This window comes from Haliotis asinina, chromosome 12 (assembly GCF_037392515.1).
Source record: "Haliotis asinina isolate JCU_RB_2024 chromosome 12, JCU_Hal_asi_v2, whole genome shotgun sequence".
Taxonomy (NCBI): Eukaryota; Metazoa; Mollusca; class Gastropoda; order Lepetellida; family Haliotidae; genus Haliotis; species Haliotis asinina.
In genome coordinates, this window is record NC_090291.1 from 49,995,368 (window position 1) to 50,015,743 (window position 20,376).

General features: G+C 43.1%; 1 protein-coding gene across 1 annotated transcript in view; it reads left to right on the forward strand.

The window, feature by feature from the left end:
• Positions 1–15,086, forward strand: part of LOC137257656 (large ribosomal subunit protein mL38-like) — a 28,696-nt gene extending 13,610 nt beyond the window's left edge. The window contains exons 7-8 of the mRNA XM_067795015.1: positions 13,486–13,573; positions 13,847–15,086. Of these exons, the coding sequence (XP_067651116.1) occupies positions 13,486–13,573; positions 13,847–14,057 (299 nt within the window). The 3' untranslated portion in view covers positions 14,058–15,086. The remainder of the gene's footprint in view (positions 1–13,485; positions 13,574–13,846) is intronic.
• The last annotated feature ends 5,290 nt before the right edge of the window (positions 15,087–20,376 follow it).

Genomic DNA, 20,376 nt, shown 5'->3' on the forward strand with positions numbered 1-20,376 from the left:
TCTCTCCTCATCGCCCAACTAATCGGCTGGAGGCATCCTGGGGTCTCGAATATGTCAAGAAGTTTTTCAATTATTTTGGTCCTTTAACTAATTTTATGTCATATGTGGTATTTGGCTTATGTATAAGCATCAGAATTTGTTAAATTTGTGATGATTTTGTATCTATATAGCACATAACTTCGTGAAATCGTGCTTTCAGTGTAGATTACGGCTGTCAGTGGTTGTCCCTCACTTAGTTTGTCTGGCGTGTCTTTTCTTCTACTATTTGTTGTAAATTTTGCAGAAATTTATCTGATTCAGAATTTACATTGTATGTTCGTTCTGTTCATAGACATGCAAGGGCCAGACAACTTTGGCTTTCATTAGTCATGTCTAAATCGACTCATTTAGCCTCGGCTAACCGTTTGTCATTAACTGCTAAAATTCAACATTCTAGTGACTGGTGTGTCTCCGGGGCAGTGTCTTGGTTCGAGTGAGTCGTCCCCTAGACAACACAAGGGAACCTCAACGTAGACGGAGTCGTCTCAGCCTAAGAAGTGTAGGTCATCGAAGACGTCAGTGAGTCAACATACTTCGACAGCAAAGAAGTCTTTCGGCAACGAGATCGTCCCTCTGCAGGAATGACATATCTACGATGAGCCACCGCTGATTCTACACAGCGAGCAGAATGTCAACTGCCTTCATCTAGACCAACTCCAACTACATCGTCACTATTACTGAACCTTTCGAGGGTTTGCAGTCTACGCAGACTTCGTCAGCCTAGGTCATCGCAGCAGACATCTCTACGAGTCAGACATCACTACACACAGCTCGGCCTTTCAATGCCAGCGTCTTCATGCAGCAGTTCACCGTGCACATAATGTAGTATGTAGTGGTCGTGTGAGCACTCCATTAGATCTGCACTCCCTCCAGAGGATGAAGAGGCATCGTATGCATGCACCCGCTCAAGGAGATCATCACCATCGTCTTTGTTATTCCGTCACAGTCTGGAGAGAGATCCACCCAAGCACTTGTCATGTGAGTCTCCCCAGTCCGTCAAAGGCACCGTCAGTGCTCGTCATCCCCTTCAGACCCAGACTCACATAAGAAGGATCATCAGCATTCGTCGAATGCATCTCACTCATGGAAGGATGGAGACAGCTATTACCTATCGTCATCTCTAGAGGAAGACCTCTTCTTGGACTCTGAAGTCACGTCGTGGATCACAAATGGTCTGGACTTGGTCTCGCCATTCAAGAACTCCAACGAAGCCAACATTTATAGGATAAAGAATGAGGACATAGACAAGTCAATGTTTCTGCCAATAGCTCGGATATCTACGATTACTGAAGATTTATTTTGCAGCATTCCAGTTGGCAACCAAGTTTCTGCAACAACATATGCCACCTCTCAATGCTCGCAGTTTCCTCTTCACCACATGGGGCCCTTTATCAGAGCCCCAAATGTAGATGAATCATAAAAGATCGTCAGTGATGCCCGCAGTAGATCTTACAAGATAGAGGACAAGCGTCTTGCTCAGCTGGACACCACTACGAGATGTACCTTTTTCGGACTAGCTCGATCTAGAGCCATCAAGGAGACTCTCATCCCCAAGTTCAGCAACCCTGCCAATGAGGAAGAGAGAATGATCCTGTCAGCGCTCATCACACAGAAGGATCAGCAATTTATGTCCGAACATCTTGTCTCAACTACAGCGGGATTGAATCTACTACGTCGACAAGGTGTCTTGTCCACCTCATCATGGAGTGAAAGTTTTACATCAAGCCCCTTGGTCGGCACCTACAGTTTTTGATGGGAAAATTGAAGAGGTAGCAAGGTTGGTCGCCCAAGATTCCAGAGAAGTTATGATGATAAAGTCCATTGACACCTTGACAACGATGCTCAAGTAGACAAGTCTGTGTTACTCTAACAAGTCCAAGTTCTTCAGTTTCCAGAGAGTGAGATGTAAGAAGTTTAATACTCGAGGAGGCAAATCTTCTTCTTTTCGTCGCCCCTATGGAGGAAATAGCTGCTCTCAGACATCAGGCCGTTCGCCCAAGGATGGTAGAGGAGGTAAACGTTGAAGATCAGGTTCAGAACGACTGGAGTCTTCCACCCCCAGCCGTTCCCGTACAACTGCCTCAAGTGGGTGGACGTCTTCAACTCTACTGGAAGAATTTGGGAATTCTCAATGACGATTACATCACATTCGAGACGGCTACGAGGTTCTGCTCGAAACTACACCTCCGGTCACAAGAGTAACAGCTCCCATCATTTATGCAAAGGATCAAGTAGACAAATTGACCAATGCCATAACAACGCTGTTACAGAAGGAAGCAGTAGAAGTAATACAGCCACAGAGTCTAACACCCAGCTTTTACTCCCCAATTTTTCTGGTACCCAAGAAGAATTCCAAAGAAAACTTTCGGCTCATATACAACATGAAGGCATTCAACAAGAAGTTTCTATGGAAACCAGAGCGCTTCAAAATGATACATCTTCCACAACTACAGCTCCTCATCTGAACAGCGGACTATCTCGCTAGCATCAATCTACAGGATGTATATCTACACATCCCTTTTCCTGCCAAAACAGTCATATGACTTGCCATGCTTGTCACTCTCTCCTCATCGCCCAACTAATCGGCTGGAGGCATCCTGGGGTCTCGAATATGTCAAGAAGTTTTTCAATTATTTTGGTCCTTTAACTAATTTTATGTCATATGTGGTATTTGGCTTATGTATAAGCATCAGAATTTGTTAAATTTGTGATGATTTTGTATCTATATAGCACATAACTTCGTGAAATCGTGCTTTCAGTGTAGATTACGGCTGTCAGTGGTTGTCCCTCACTTAGTTTGTCTGGCGTGTCTTTTCTTCTACTATTTGTTGTAAATTTTGCAGAAATTTATCTGATTCAGAATTTACATTGTATGTTCGTTCTGTTCATAGACAACTTTGGCTTTCATTAGTCATGTCTAAATCGACTCATTTAGCCTCGGCTAACCGTTTGTCATTAACTGCTAAAATTCAACATTCTAGTGACTGGTGTGTCTCCGGGGCTGTGTCTTGGTTCGAGTGAGTCGTCCCCTAGACAACACAAGGGAACCTCAACGTAGACGGAGTCGTCTCAGCCTAAGAAGTGTAGGTCATCGAAGACGTCAGTGAGTCAACATACTTCGACAGCAAAGAAGTCTTTCGGCAACGAGATCGTCCCTCTGCAGGAATGACATATCTACGATGAGCCACCGCTGATTCTACACAGCGAGCAGAATGTCAACTGCCTTCATCTAGACCAACTCCAACTACATCGTCACTATTACTGAACCTTTCGAGGGTTTGCAGTCTACGCAGACTTCGTCAGCCTAGGTCATCGCAGCAGACATCTCTACGAGTCAGACATCACTACACACAGCTCGGCCTTTCAATGCCAGCGTCTTCATGCAGCAGTTCACCGTGCACATAATGTAGTATGTAGTGGTCGTGTGAGCACTCCATTAGATCTGCACTCCCTCCAGAGGATGAAGAGGCATCGTATGCATGCACCCGCTCAAGGAGATCATCACCATCGTCTTTGTTATTCCGTCACAGTCTGGAGAGAGATCCACCCAAGCACTTGTCATGTGAGTCTCCCCAGTCCGTCAAAGGCACCGTCAGTGCTCGTCATCCCCTTCAGACCCAGACTCACATAAGAAGGATCATCAGCATTCGTCGAATGCATCTCACTCATGGAAGGATGGAGACAGCTATTACCTATCGTCATCTCTAGAGGAAGACCTCTTCTTGGACTCTGAAGTCACGTCGTGGATCACAAATGGTCTGGACTTGGTCTCGCCATTCAAGAACTCCAACGAAGCCAACATTTATAGGATAAAGAATGAGGACATAGACACGTCAATGTTTCTGCCAATAGCTCGGATATCTACAATTACTGAAGATTTATTTTGCAGCATTCCAGTTGGCAACCAAGTTTCTGCAACAACATATGCCACCTCTCAATGCTCGCAGTTTCCTCTTCACCACATGGGGCCCTTTATCAGAGCCCCAAATGTAGATGAATCATAAAAGATCGTCAGTGATGCCCGCAGTAGATCTTACAAGATAGAGGACAAGCGTCTTGCTCAGCTGGACACCACTACGAGATGTACCTTTTTCGGACTAGCTCGATCTAGAGCCATCAAGGAGACTCTCATCCCCAAGTTCAGCAACCCTGCCAATGAGGAAGAGAGAATGATCCTGTCAGCGCTCATCACACAGAAGGATCAGCAATTTATGTCCGAACATCTTGTCTCAACTACAGCGGGATTGAATCTACTACGTCGACAAGGTGTCTTGTCCACCTCATCATGGAGTGAAAGTTTTACATCAAGCCCCTTGGTCGGCGCCTACAGTTTTTGATGGGAAAATTGAAGAGGTAGCAAGTGATGATTTTGTATCTATATAGCACATAACTTCGTGAGATCGTGCTTTCAGTGTAGATTACGGCTGTCAGTGGTTGTCCCTCACTTAGTTTGTCTGGCGTGTCTTTTCTTCTACTATTTGTTGTAAATTTTGCAGAAATTTATCTGATTCAGAATTTACATTGTATGTTCGTTCTGTTCATAGACATGCAAGGGCCAGACAACTTTGGCTTTCATTAGTCATGTCTAAATCGACTCATTTAGCCTCGGCTAACCGTTTGTCATTAACTGCTAAAATTCAACATTCTAGTGACTGGTGTGTCTCCGGGGCAGTGTCTTGGTTCGAGTGAGTCGTCCCCTAGACAACACAAGGGAACCTCAACGTAGACGGAGTCGTCTCAGCCTAAGAAGTGTAGGTCATCGAAGACGTCAGTGAGTCAACATACTTCGACAGCAAAGAAGTCTTTCGGCAACGAGATCGTCCCTCTGCAGGAATGACATATCTACGATGAGCCACCGCTGATTCTACACAGCGAGCAGAATGTCAACTGCCTTCATCTAGACCAACTCCAACTACATCGTCACTATTACTGAACCTTTCGAGGGTTTGCAGTCTACGCAGACTTCGTCAGCCTAGGTCATCGCAGCAGACATCTCTACGAGTCAGACATCACTACACACAGCTCGGCCTTTCAATGCCAGCGTCTTCATGCAGCAGTTCACCGTGCACATAATGTAGTATGTAGTGGTCGTGTGAGCACTCCATTAGATCTGCACTCCCTCCAGAGGATGAAGAGGCATCGTATGCATGCACCCGCTCAAGGAGATCATCACCATCGTCTTTGTTATTCCGTCACAGTCTGGAGAGAGATCCACCCAAGCACTCGTCATGTGAGTCTCCCCAGTCCGTCAAAGGCACCATCAGTGCTCGTCATCCCCTTCAGACCCAGACTCACATAAGAAGGATCATCAGCATTCGTCGAATGCGTCTCACTCATGGAAGGATGGAGACAGCTATTACCTATCGTCATCTCTAGAGGAAGACCTCTTCTTGGACTCTGAAGTCACGTCGTGGATCACAAATGGTCTGGACTTGGTCTCGCCATTCAAGAACTCCAACGAAGCCAACATTTATAGGATAAAGAATGAGGACATAGACACGTCAATGTTTCTGCCAATAGCTCGGATATCTACGATTACTGAAGATTTATTTTGCAGCATTCCAGTTGGCAACCAAGTTTCTGCAACAACATATGCCACCTCTCAATGCTCGCAGTTTCCTCTTCACCATATGGGGCCCTTTATCAGAGCCCCAAATGTAGATGAATCATAAAAGATCGTCAGTGATGCCCGCAGTAGATCTTACAAGATAGAGGACAAGCGTCTTGCTCAGCTGGACACCACTACGAGATGTACCTTTTTCGGACTAGCTCGATCTAGAGCCATCAAGGAGACTCTCATCCCCAAGTTCAGCAACCCTGCCAATGAGGAAGAGAGAATGATCCTGTCAGCGCTCATCACACAGAAGGATCAGCAATTTATGTCCGAACATCTTGTCTCAACTACAGCGGGATTGAATCTACTACGTCGACAAGGTGTCTTGTCCACCTCATCATGGAGTGAAAGTTTTACATCAAGCCCCTTGGTCGGCACCTACAGTTTTTGATGGGAAAATTGAAGAGGTAGCAAGGTTGGTCGCCCAAGATTCCAGAGAAGTTATGATGATAAAGTCCATTGACACCTTGACAACGATGCTCAAGTAGACAAGTCTGTGTTACTCTAACAAGTCCAAGTTCTTCAGTTTCCAGAGAGTGAGATGTAAGAAGTTTAATACTCGAGGAGGCAAATCTTCTTCTTTTCGTCGCCCCTATGGAGGAAATAGCTGCTCTCAGACATCAGGCCGTTCGCCCAAGGATGGTAGAGGAGGTAAACGTTGAAGATCAGGTTCAGAACGACTGGAGTCTTCCACCCCCAGCCGTTCCCGTACAACTGCCTCAAGTGGGTGGACGTCTTCAACTCTACTGGAAGAATTTGGGAATTCTCAATGACGATTACATCACATTCGAGACGGCTACGAGGTTCTGCTCGAAACTACACCTCCGGTCACAAGAGTAACAGCTCCCATCATTTATGCAAAGGATCAAGTAGACAAATTGACCAATGCCATAACAACGCTGTTACAGAAGGAAGCAGTAGAAGTAATACAGCCACAGAGTCTAACACCCAGCTTTTACTCCCCAATTTTTCTGGTACCCAAGAAGAATTCCAAAGAAAACTTTCGGCTCATATACAACATGAAGGCATTCAACAAGAAGTTTCTATGGAAACCAGAGCGCTTCAAAATGATACATCTTCCACAACTACAGCTCCTCATCTGAACAGCGGACTATCTCGCTAGCATCAATCTACAGGATGTATATCTACACATCCCTTTTCCTGCCAAAACAGTCATATGACTTGCCATGCTTGTCACTCTCTCCTCATCGCCCAACTAATCGGCTGGAGGCATCCTGGGGTCTCGAATATGTCAAGAAGTTTTTCAATTATTTTGGTCCTTTAACTAATTTTATGTCATATGTGATATTTGGCTTATGTATAAGCATCAGAATTTGTTAAATTTGTGATGATTTTGTATCTATATAGCACATAACTTCGTGAAATCGTGCTTTCAGTGTAGATTACGGCTGTCAGTGGTTGTCCCTCACTTAGTTTGTCTGGCGTGTCTTTTCTTCTACTATTCGTTGTAAATTTTGCAGAAATTTATCTGATTCAGAATTTACATTGTATGTTCGTTCTGTTCATAGACATGCAAGGGCCAGACAACTTTGGCTTTCATTAGTCATGTCTAAATCGACTCATTTAGCCTCGGCTAACCGTTTGTCATTAACTGCTAAAATTCAACATTCTAGTGACTGGTGTGTCTCCGGGGCAGTGTCTTGGTTCGAGTGAGTCGTCCCCTAGACAACACAAGGGAACCTCAACGTAGACGGAGTCGTCTCAGCCTAAGAAGTGTAGGTCATCGAAGACGTCAGTGAGTCAACATACTTCGACAGCAAAGAAGTCTTTCGGCAACGAGATCGTCCCTCTGCAGGAATGACATATCTACGATGAGCCACCGCTGATTCTACACAGCGAGCAGAATGTCAACTGCCTTCATCTAGACCAACTCCAACTACATCGTCACTATTACTGAACCTTTCGAGGGTTTGCAGTCTACGCAGACTTCGTCAGCCTAGGTCATCGCAGCAGACATCTCTACGAGTCAGACATCACTACACACAGCTCGGCCTTTCAATGCCAGCGTCTTCATGCAGCAGTTCACCGTGCACATAATGTAGTATGTAGTGGTCGTGTGAGCACTCCATTAGATCTGCACTCCCTCCAGAGGATGAAGAGGCATCGTATGCATGCACCCGCTCAAGGAGATCATCACCATCGTCTTTGTTATTCCGTCACAGTCTGGAGAGAGATCCACCCAAGCACTCGTCATGTGAGTCTCCCCAGTCCGTCAAAGGCACCGTCAGTGCTCGTCATCCCCTTCAGACCCAGACTCACATAAGAAGGATCATCAGCATTCGTCGAATGCATCTCACTCATGGAAGGATGGAGACAGCTATTACCTATCGTCATCTCTAGAGGAAGACCTCTTCTTGGACTCTGAAGTCACGTCGTGGATCACAAATGGTCTGGACTTGGTCTCGCCATTCAAGAACTCCAATGAAGCCAACATTTATAGGATAAAGAATGAGGACATAGACACGTCAATGTTTCTGCCAATAGCTCGGATATCTACAATTACTGAAGATTTATTTTGCAGCATTCCAGTTGGCAACCAAGTTTCTGCAACAACATATGCCACCTCTCAATGCTCGCAGTTTCCTCTTCACCACATGGGGCCCTTTATCAGAGCCCCAAATGTAGATGAATCATAAAAGATCGTCAGTGATGCCCGCAGTAGATCTTACAAGATAGAGGACAAGCGTCTTGCTCAGCTGGACACCACTACTAGATGTACCTTTTTCGGACTAGCTCGATCTAGAGCCATCAAGGAGACTCTCATCCCCAAGTTCAGCAACCCTGCCAATGAGGAAGAGAGAATGATCCTGTCAGCGCTCATCACACAGAAGGATCAGCAATTTATCTCCGAACATCTTGTCTCAACTACAGCGGGATTGAATCTACTACGTCGACAAGGTGTCTTGTCCACCTCATCATGGAGTGAAAGTTTTACATCAAGCCCCTTGGTCGGCGCCTACAGTTTTTGATGGGAAAATTGAAGAGGTAGCAAGTGATGATTTTGTATCTATATAGCACATAACTTCGTGAAATCGTGCTTTCAGTGTAGATTACGGCTGTCAGTGGTTGTCCCTCACTTAGTTTGTCTGGCGTGTCTTTTCTTCTACTATTTGTTGTAAATTTTGCAGAAATTTATCTGATTCAGAATTTACATTGTATGTTCGTTCTGTTCATAGACATGCAAGGGCCAGACAACTTTGGCTTTCATTAGTCATGTCTAAATCGACTCATTTAGCCTCGGCTAACCGTTTGTCATTAACTGCTAAAATTCAACATTCTAGTGACTGGTGTGTCTCCGGGGCAGTGTCTTGGTTCGAGTGAGTCGTCCCCTAGACAACACAAGGGAACCTCAACGTAGACGGAGTCGTCTCAGCCTAAGAAGTGTAGGTCATCGAAGACGTCAGTGAGTCAACATACTTCGACAGCAAAGAAGTCTTTCGGCAACGAGATCGTCCCTCTGCAGGAATGACATATCTACGATGAGCCACCGCTGATTCTACACAGCGAGCAGAATGTCAACTGCCTTCATCTAGACCAACTCCAACTACATCGTCACTATTACTGAACCTTTCGAGGGTTTGCAGTCTACGCAGACTTCGTCAGCCTAGGTCATCGCAGCAGACATCTCTACGAGTCAGACATCACTACACACAGCTCGGCCTTTCAATGCCAGCGTCTTCATGCAGCAGTTCACCGTGCACATAATGTAGTATGTAGTGGTCGTGTGAGCACTCCATTAGATCTGCACTCCCTCCAGAGGATGAAGAGGCATCGTATGCATGCACCCGCTCAAGGAGATCATCACCATCGTCTTTGTTATTCCGTCACAGTCTGGAGAGAGATCCACCCAAGCACTCGTCATGTGAGTCTCCCCAGTCCGTCAAAGGCACCGTCAGTGCTCGTCATCCCCTTCAGACCCAGACTCACATAAGAAGGATCATCAGCATTCGTCGAATGCGTCTCACTCATGGAAGGATGGAGACAGCTATTACCTATCGTCATCTCTAGAGGAAGACCTCTTCTTGGACTCTGAAGTCACGTCGTGGATCACAAATGGTCTGGACTTGGTCTCGCCATTCAAGAACTCCAACGAAGCCAACATTTATAGGATAAAGAATGAGGACATAGACACGTCAATGTTTCTGCCAATAGCTCGGATATCTACGATTACTGAAGATTTATTTTGCAGCATTCCAGTTGGCAACCAAGTTTCTGCAACAACATATGCCACCTCTCAATGCTCGCAGTTTCCTCTTCACCACATGGGGCCCTTTATCAGAGCCCCAAATGTAGATGAATCATAAAAGATCGTCAGTGATGCCCGCAGTAGATCTTACAAGATAGAGGACAAGCGTCTTGCTCAGCTGGACACCACTACGAGATGTACCTTTTTCGGACTAGCTCGATCTAGAGCCATCAAGGAGACTCTCATCCCCAAGTTCAGCAACCCTGCCAATGAGGAAGAGAGAATGATCCTGTCAGCGCTCATCACACAGAAGGATCAGCAATTTATGTCCGAACATCTTGTCTCAACTACAGCGGGATTGAATCTACTATGTCGACAAGGTGTCTTGTCCACCTCATCATGGAGTGAAAGTTTTACATCAAGCCCCTTGGTCGGCACCTACAGTTTCTGATGGGAAAATTGAAGAGGTAGCAAGGTTGGTCGCCCAAGATTCCAGAGAAGTTATGATGATAAAGTCCATTGACACCTTGACAACGATGCTCAAGTAGACAAGTCTGTGTTACTCTAACAAGTCCAAGTTCTTCAGTTTCCAGAGAGTGAGATGTAAGAAGTTTAATACTCGAGGAGGCAAATCTTCTTCTTTTCGTCGCCCCTATGGAGGAAATAGCTGCTCTCAGACATCAGGCCGTTCGCCCAAGGATGGTAGACTAGGTAAACGTTGAAGATCAGGTTCAGAACGACTGGAGTCTTCCACCCCCAGCCGTTCCCGTACAACTGCCTCAAGTGGGTGGACGTCTTCAACTCTACTGGAAGAATTTGGGAATTCTCAATGACGATTACATCACATTCGAGACGGCTACGAGGTTCTGCTCGAAACTACACCTCCGGTCACAAGAGTAACAGCTCCCATCATTTATGCAAAGGATCAAGTAGACAAATTGACCAATGCCATAACAACGCTGTTACAGAAGGAAGCAGTAGAAGTAATACAGCCACAGAGTCTAACACCCAGCTTTTACTCCCCAATTTTTCTGGTACCCAAGAAGAATTCCAAAGAAAACTTTCGGCTCATATACAACATGAAGGCATTCAACAAGAAGTTTCTATGGAAACCAGAGCGCTTCAAAATGATACATCTTCCACAACTACAGCTCCTCATCTGAACAGCGGACTATCTCGCTAGCATCAATCTACAGGATGTATATCTACACATCCCGATACATCGAGAATCCAGGAAGTATCTGCGCTTTCTTTTCAACGGTCAGCACTACCAATGGACGGTTCAACCGTTTGGAATATCTTTGACCCCGTGCCTATTTCCTCGAGTAACCAAACCCATCGTCAATTATCTACACCTGAGAGGGCTATGCAGCACATTTTACCTGGATGATGGCATACAAACTCATCATGAGAAAAGTCTACTCACCATCAGGCTACTAACACAACTGGGATGGTTAGTAAATCACCTGAAGTCGGAATTGGAACCTCAACAAGATCTAAAGTTCCTCGGGATTCGTTTCATCACCACATTGAATCAGATTGTTGTCTCAGACAACCGGTGAGTCGAGACTGAAGACAAGATAAATCAAGCACTACTCTCTCCATTGAGAGTACATCAGTGGCAGTGTCTCCTAGGTCTTCTGCGAAAGCAGTTAGCCTTAGCTTTACGGAAATACACTAACACCTTATATGATGACAAGTGGAAACGGTTTGAGACATATGCGAGGAAGAAAGGATTCACAGCTATGAAGGCTACTCATCCACAAATAGCGGATTATCTATGTCATTTACGACATTCCAGAGGTCTGAAAAGTTCTGTATTACCTACATACTTGATGGCCCTCAGCCTGGTTATAACCATGAAAACAGGGATCAAGCTGACTAAAGATCAACAACGCAGGTTTAGAGCTCCAGCTTCAGAAGATGCTGTTTCTACTTGCCTTGGCTACAGAAGCACAAATGTGAGAAATTCATGCTCTAGACTTCAATCTAGAGCCTCTGCAAGCCTCCAACCCACATGAAGTCAGATCCTTGGCCTCTACAATAGCTCTGCACGGAAATTGCTCACTATCAACTATTATGGAGGGCTGCTTCTGGAAATCAAACACATGTACAGTGTTTGCCAATCATTATCTATGAGACATAGCCACGGAGGATGTCACTGGCATTCATCAGTTTGGGCCTGTTGTTGTTGCACAGCAACTAACAGTTCCTCAAAGGCGCTGAGGCCCTGTACTCGAAAAGAAGATACTTCTACAATAAGAAGGTTTGCAACTGGTCTTGATTTTAACATCTTGACATTTAGTTGTATTGGATAATAGTAGCAGGCTAGTTAATCTAGATATCATCAGGTTCCAGTCAACGAAGCCCTCTTCAGAAGACAAGTTCGACTGGATGTGATTCCCCCTGGAAATTACAGATGAACATTGGAAGGTACAGGACAGAATTATTGCAATTACAAGTACTTTTTAGTGGGGAAATATCAGATGTAATTTGGACAGAATCCAGTGTGGCCTTACACATCGCCGTTTCCATCGGATTCTGTAAGCAATCAAGCATGAGTCAGGATAAGGAAAAATATATAATTTTCTGAATAAAATTGATATTTTATACTTATCCTGACTCATGAAGTAAGCCTCCCAGTCACCCCTCTCAGGCACGCTTAATTCGAAAATTCTCATGTCTGATGATTTTTTGTTAGGAGAGAATGACAAGTATGGAAGGTCATGTGACCAATTTGGTGGGAAAAGGGAGGCTTACAAGTGGGCGAGTGTATTTTACCTCTGCTTTTTTTAGAAGGGAACTTCAGGGGATTTCCGGTATTCCGCTACCTTTGCAAGGGAGGAGAACTTAAGCAATTAAGCATGAGTCAGGGTAAGTATTAAATATCAATTTTATTCAGAAAATTACATGCTTCTTTCAATTACTGTTGACCCTTTGTGATGATTCAGGGTTAGAATAGGTGACTTAGCAACTCCTGTCAAATGTCGTAGAGATTCTTGCTAAGAATAGGTTCCTCAGCAGCATATGCTGAACCTTGCAATGGATTCTAGCTTAGAAAGGGTCCTCATGCAACTTATGAGTGTTGTACAAGGTAAATGTTACAAGAACTGACTTCCTTTTATCAGTCGGTTTGTTTGTCCTCTCCTCTGTGGGAACTCTTCGTCTCAAAACTATATAAATTCATTAAATGAAAATTTAGTCTGCAGTGCTACGGGGTCCCAGTCTCAAATGTTTCCAAAAGAACATTTGCCCATAATTCTATTTTCAGAGTTACCCTGTCTTTTACCATGCTTTATATATTTTACATCCTGTTTGTTGGGCATGCTTTTAGAAAGTCAGGATTGACATAAACACATCCAATTCTCAGAAGGCATAGGGACAGTGATAACTTGTATTATCATTCCAGGGGCAGATACAGCTTTTTGAGAAAGGGTGTGCACTCTATTGAGAAAAGAGGGGGTGCACACTTCATTTTCAACCGAGTTTAAATGGTCATTTAACAAAATTTCAGAACAAAAGGTGAGGGGTGTGCACCCATGCTACCCCTCTCTGGATCCGCCTTTGCAATCACGTGTTTGTCTGGTCCAGGCTTCATTTACCAGTTCATTGATTTTGTTTACAGAAATGCCAGAGCCAGCATTTGAGTTCATGCACCCCCCACCATACCATCCGAAACAAGTGAAATACCCACACAAAGAACCATTTAACTTGTGAGTATGCCCTTTAGCTCTGTTTTCAAGGGGTGAAATAGGATGGTGTCCATCTTTAGAACCTTAGAGCATGGCTATAATGTATGTCATGTGACAATTATGTGTGTTGTTTGAACATGTTTAGACTTCTCTCTGATATTCCATGGCAATGATGAATTATTTTCAATAGACTCCACTAATAGTAACTAACATTATAGAAACAATCTTTAAAATTCCATATTTACACACATCGGTTACAAAACATGAACTAAAGTGTTTTTTGTATGGTTGCAGATATTTAGATCGATATAGACACATCAAAGATATCAACGAAGAAGTCTTGAAAGAAAAGTTAAAAAGAATATCCCCCTTCAGGCCAAACAAACCGAACCCTTTGTACCCAGGAATAGTTCCTTTGCCAAAGTCGATGCCAAGCTGGCTGAAAACACGGACCAGGAATATTCGGTTCGGTCGGCACCAGTGGAAGGGCCTACCAGGAGAGTAGTGTTGTGATGTTGCCATGGTTACAGACTTATAAACAAGTGAAGAACCTTTGGACTCTACATTGTCAGAGTTTCCATTGACTATGAGGTAATGGTAGCTGTATTTCAAAAGACAGACGAAGGAATGTGTAGATGAGGTTGCAGATTCTGGTACAGCGAGCAATGAAATATGACAACAGATCTCTTTAGTGCTTGTCCACCATTAATGGTGTGACAGGGACACAAGAATATTTCATGACCAATGTTCGATTCTACACATTGTTGCAATGTGTGAAGCCATTTAAGGCGTCCCTGATGTGGTGTGGCTGAAATGTAACTGAAAAAACACTGTATTATTTCCTAGATCACTCATGATATTGTTCAGGTAGACTCACAAATAGAGAGATAGATAAGACTAAACTGAAAAACAGTTATACAACAGAGATGATGTATTTAACCATATATTGATTGTTTAAGACATGTATAGAATGTGAGATTGTGGGTTTGAATCCCATTTACCCTGGGCTTGTTTCCTGGCATGTTGGGATTATGTCCATGATCAGTAGGTTCACACTATGACCCGCATCACTTTGGCGTTCTCTGCAACATCAAGTTTACATTCTGATGTAAAACTGAATGAGTGTTCAAAGTGACATTACTTACAGCTTACGCACTCACCCACTGAATGATGGTGAACTGACAGTGTGAGAAGCCCATTTCTGGTGTCCCCAGCTGTGATAGTGCTGGAGTATTGCTATAAGTAGCTGAAAATCCAACTTACTTATTAGTATTCATGATAGGGGATAAATATCAGCTGTTGGACACTTGACCGGATCAGTTCGCTAGTGAGGGCAGGGCAGACATGAACTGTTACCTGTCTAAAGTTGTGGACTACAGACAGGACTGTCATGATATGTCACCAGGTTCAGACTTTACTGAGAAACGTGTGACATTGTGTCAGAACATTCAAGGATGTACGTTTCCATGAAATAGCTGAATTGAATCATTTGGACAAAGATGTGATACCATTAATAAAGTGCTGATGTGTTTCATTACTAGGGTTGGCTCATATTTGTTTCCAAATTCACATTTGTCACATGACAAATATTAAACTTTGAATAGTCTTAGTGTCCAGTTTGATTGTAGGTCCACTGATGCGGATCAGTGATGGTCAGTACAATTCAATTAACACTCCACCATAATGTATTCTTGTTATTGCTGAACCTTGCCTTGATGTCATGCTACTCTCAACAAGGTTCCACTTACTTGACAATAATCTATAAACAACTTCATAATCCTCAGCCTCGATCTGGTTGTACCAAGACATTCATCAAACATGTCAGCCAATCTTAACTTCCTGATCGTGGTATCCTAGATGCATAGATTGATACTTATGAAGTTGATCACTGGATTGTCAGGTTGAGACTCAGATATTTACAGACCACCGCTGTATAGCTGGAATATTGCTGACTGTGGTGTTAAAAACAAACCAACTAATGTTAGCAAGCTTGGAGGACAAGTTTTAGCTTGGATCTTCAGAAGCTTCACATTTGGTTCCATCTACCTGCTGACCTTTTCCCGTTACACCATGAAAGGAAGATTTCTTTATAACTTGATGTAAACTTTCCTTCATTAATCTCAAGTGTTTCAACCTGTTGAGATAGTGAAATCCACGACAAAATGTAGGTTTTTAAGTATTACTGCTGACAAAGTCTTAATATGTAGGTGAAGTTTCTCGGAAGAGGGCAGAGAGTTGTCTCCCTTTCACCAGTGAACTTTTCCTTCGTTATTGTACACGTATGCTGGAATATTAATACATCTTGTCAAATGAAAATCATGAATTTTCCGATATATTAACTACAGTAATTGACTGTATTGTCTTTTCGTCCTGACAATGGTGAATGTTGGATATTATTGTGGACTATGGTGCCTGAAAAATTTGGAATGTTAAAATAATCTTTATTTCATCGTTATATTTTACTGACAATGCTTTCTCGGCTATATTGCCAAAGACTAGCTAGTATTCAATTTATTAAGTAGGTCAATTACTTAGGCTCTAACGTTTATTACTTCCCAGTGTCATAATACATTACTATAAGTAAACCAGGCAACAACTCTGTGCATCATGATGCAATAACACTAGGAAGTTGCACAATCTGATGTCAGCTGCCCATAGGATTTGGAAAAAAATCAGTTATTTTGATGGTAAAATGACACAGCACAAAGTGTGACTTGTCCTAAATTCGAAAACCAAAAAATTTATATTGGATTTGCTAAACATGGCGATCTGCGACTGTGGTGACTTACACAATGGCGAAACCTTCCACCGAACACACACCCGCTGGAAGAACATAAAACTTCAACAGCCAAGACAGACGACAAACAAGTTCTCCTGACAACTAAACTTCATTGGGGGGGTCATATTCATTTTCACAAAGTCCATGCCCTCTCAACCAAACCCCAGGCCTTTTCAGAAAAAACTTCTCACAAGCTGTAACAATCTGCCATCACGAACCATTGTTCGGTAGAATTCAACTACAGTGACTGTACATCTCGTCTTGTTTCTAAACAGCCATATCATTTATATAATTGGTATACAATCATCTTGTAGGAACAGGCATCCTTACCTGGGTGCTGATTTTGTCACATTCCCCTCCTGAGTTATAAAGTTGTTAATCTGTCACAGATTATATCATATGTACATGTACAATGTACATATAGTGATTTAACCCCCACACCTTGATGTACTCGTGTTAGTACCTTGTACAGTGGCGGATCCGGCGGGAGGGGATGGGGTTGCAACCCCACTTTTTTGCCCAAGGTCATGTTCTGATTCTCAATACAAACAAACAAACAAACACACACACACACACACACATGAAGAATATTAATGAATAAACGCACCTCTCAGTGCGTGGCTATAGTCACCCTAACTTCATAACGCAGAAAAACTCTACAGCAAACATCGCTAAATGCAGTTAAGTCGTTATGAATTTCTAATTTTTTTACTCACCAGCTCCCAGAATGACAGCTACAGTCAAATATCCAAGGCAGTGAACTTTAAGTAGTGTGATTGTAGATATGAAAAACATTGGTATATCTTGCCTAGATTAACGTCTTCTGTCTCCCAACTGGTTTGTGTTACAGGGAAACAACTCATTTATATTGAAAAAGGGCCTCAGAGATAGAAATTCCGACTGAAACCTCAGGAAATCTAGACTTACTTCATTTAGAGCAGTTGTATTGTAAGAAAGGGTTGTTATGGGGAAATGATATGGTTCAGACATTGAAGAAAGCCTGCCAAGTTGGGAACGAGCTAGTCGGCAACAGTGTTATTGGTGGCAACGCACCCCGCGAATCGAAACGCCTGTAAAATACTCACACTTCGCACACTGTGGGGAAAAACCAGCAGTCTCGGTTGGTAACGTCCGGTGTTGACCCTATTTCTTCAACAGAGACCATATTATATGGTATCTGGTTTCAGAAGGACAGGACTGCTATGTACATAAAGACCTAAAATGCACTGAACTCGGCCCATACTACTGATATTTCATCTGCGTCATGTTATTTGAACATCGGACTGAACGGAAATAACGGAACAGCATAGCGTTATTGTTCATAGCACAGTGTAATTAATCATAACAATAAAAGTACCATCATCTAACATTTCGACAACTACGTGTGAATGTTTGTGTCTCTGGGCTTCACTCAACTGAATTTTATTAAGATAATTTCAGGATTGTTCTGATTCTGCCAGGTACGGTAATGCTTGAGATTCGTTGCATGTTTCGATTCAAGAGTACACCCGCACTTGAAGCAGGCATGTAGTAACACAAGCTGCGGGATCTCGCGAGGCAATGAGCCGTGACACCAGTAAGGAGGGCATGTCCTACATACGTGACCTGACGGAGGAACTTACATTGTGTAAAGGGACGAGAGGGATTGCTGGGCTCTGACTGGAGACAACAGAAACCACATACACTCTATTGTTTATCCTCTCTCGAAGTAATTCATGCAAGTTGACTGAGGTCCCACTACAACCCCGATTTCGCTTGCTTAACCAGTAAACACGCACGACATAAACAACATTGCTGAGATAGATGAAATATCTTTTGACTCGGAGTAAGTCTTCCTTACAACCGTAAAACCATATTCCCCACACTCGCACCCAGTCCTTTCACCAAAGCCCAAGCCCCAAGTGAAGCAAGTCTTGATTTCCTCCGGTTAAGGACTGAATATCCATCTCAGTCTCAACGGAAGTCAGTAAGTCTCGCGTACAGTCCCTGAACCACATCAGTTTCCAGACTGCCCAACCCTCCCTGGCAAGGCTTAAGCCCTAAACAAAACAAGTCGACATTTCCTCAGGTTAAGGACAGAATTTCCATCTCTTTATGGCTCCTTTTTCACTGAAATGGAATCAGCTAGTGGTTTAATGCCAGTCGAACTTATACATACATCAAGAGATTAAGAACAGTCTAGCCTTAAGATATTTTACTTATACAGAGATCATATTGGGGATTGTGAAGTGTCAGTCCTCAAATACACCTGTATTTTCTATGGATGTCCATCACTAAACTGCCCATGTGTTCATTTAAAACACGATGCCATGGATGACCAGGACTACATTCATATTCTGTGGAAAGTTCAGAGAAAACAGGGTTAGAGTTCCGCACGTACCCCCAACCCCAATCAAAAGCCAAACTTACAAATTGACATGCATGCCTCACCCTAAATACACATTCAGTAAACTAGAACAGGTATAAACAAACAAAACAATGAATTTATTGGAGTATTACACCGGCGAGGGTGGAAATCATCTATGTAAAAAGAAAAACAGACAACCGGTTCGATCAATCTACACGTCAGGAAAGAAACATTGTTGTGTCCACGTCCTTGGAACCACAGGGGCTTGTATCGCTTTGAAACGGCGTTCGAAAGACATATATGTGTATAGACCCTACCCTAGTACTATAGTACTAGGGTAGGGTTTATACACATATATAGTACTAGGGTAGGGTTTATACACATATATGTCTTTCGAACGCCGTTACTATAGTAACTATAGTACTATAGTACTAGGGTAGGGTCTATACACATATATGTAGTACTAGGGTAGGGTCTATACACATATATGTCTTTCGAACGCCGTTTCAAAGCGATACAAGCCCCTGTGCTTGGAACCAACAACTGAACTCGGCAACTGAACTAGGCAACCTTCTTTATCTGAAGCCAGGAACATCTACTGATAATCCGCTCTCCCCAAAACTAGGTCGCATAGCTTCCCGTGTCGACTTACTTCCCATCGCCTAGCTCGAGTGTCGGGCGTACAACTGGCGATAATCCCGAGAAACACGGGGAACAAAGAACGTTACCATGGCATTGAGTGACTGACGTCGTTCCAATCACGTGACAGGTCAGCAAACAATATAATTATTTTCGACGTTTATCACGTGCTACAAGAAGAATTTCCATATGAGTATATTGTCTTACCGATTCAGAGTGGAATTATAAGTTCAAATAACTGAATAAATATTCATAATTATATTTTTGTCGTTCAGTAGTTGGTATCACGTGACATCAAGTAACCGTGAATACAGTGTCATTATACATCTGTCCAGAAAATGACATCAACACCTCAAACACAAACATTGTAATCATGAACATAAAACACTTTTAATCATTTACAGTTTCTAAAAAAATGTTCACTTTACGACAACGTTTACGTTCATATACATATATCTTGATAAATCCAAAAGTGGCATTTTTATTATTGTATGTTTTAGCGAAATTCATTGATCAATGCAAACCTTCGAAGCTGAGGGACGAGAGGAAAAACCGGGAAACTTGAACGCTCGGTCACTTGGTTGTTGTTCGGGTTAACAATGACGGCAAAATATAGCCAGTTTATTTTTCTTTAGGGGTTTGGTGTTTTTTGGCTGTAGAAATAGTTTACGTTGTCAGTCAACAAACTGCTTGTTCAACAAAATCAGTGGATGCTGACTGTTGTGAAGGTAAGGGTAAGCGCCAGGAAGTGTAGTAAGAACGTTAACTTCATTGATAGTTGTAACATGCAACCATCTCTTGACAATGATGACTAACCACACGGATTTGAAATGAGTTGAACTGGTCAGCAAATATGAATGAATTCTGCTTGAAAGTCTGAGTTTCAAGATACATATGTATACTTCAGTATAAAGTGTTCAAAGAACCCGATGTTTGGGATGGAAGCGATTGAGTGGGTATGGTTTTAGCAGGGATACGCTACAACAGTCTCCCTGGTTTTACGCCACTTTTGGCAATACTACAACAATATCAGGGCGAGGGACACCAGAAATGACCTCA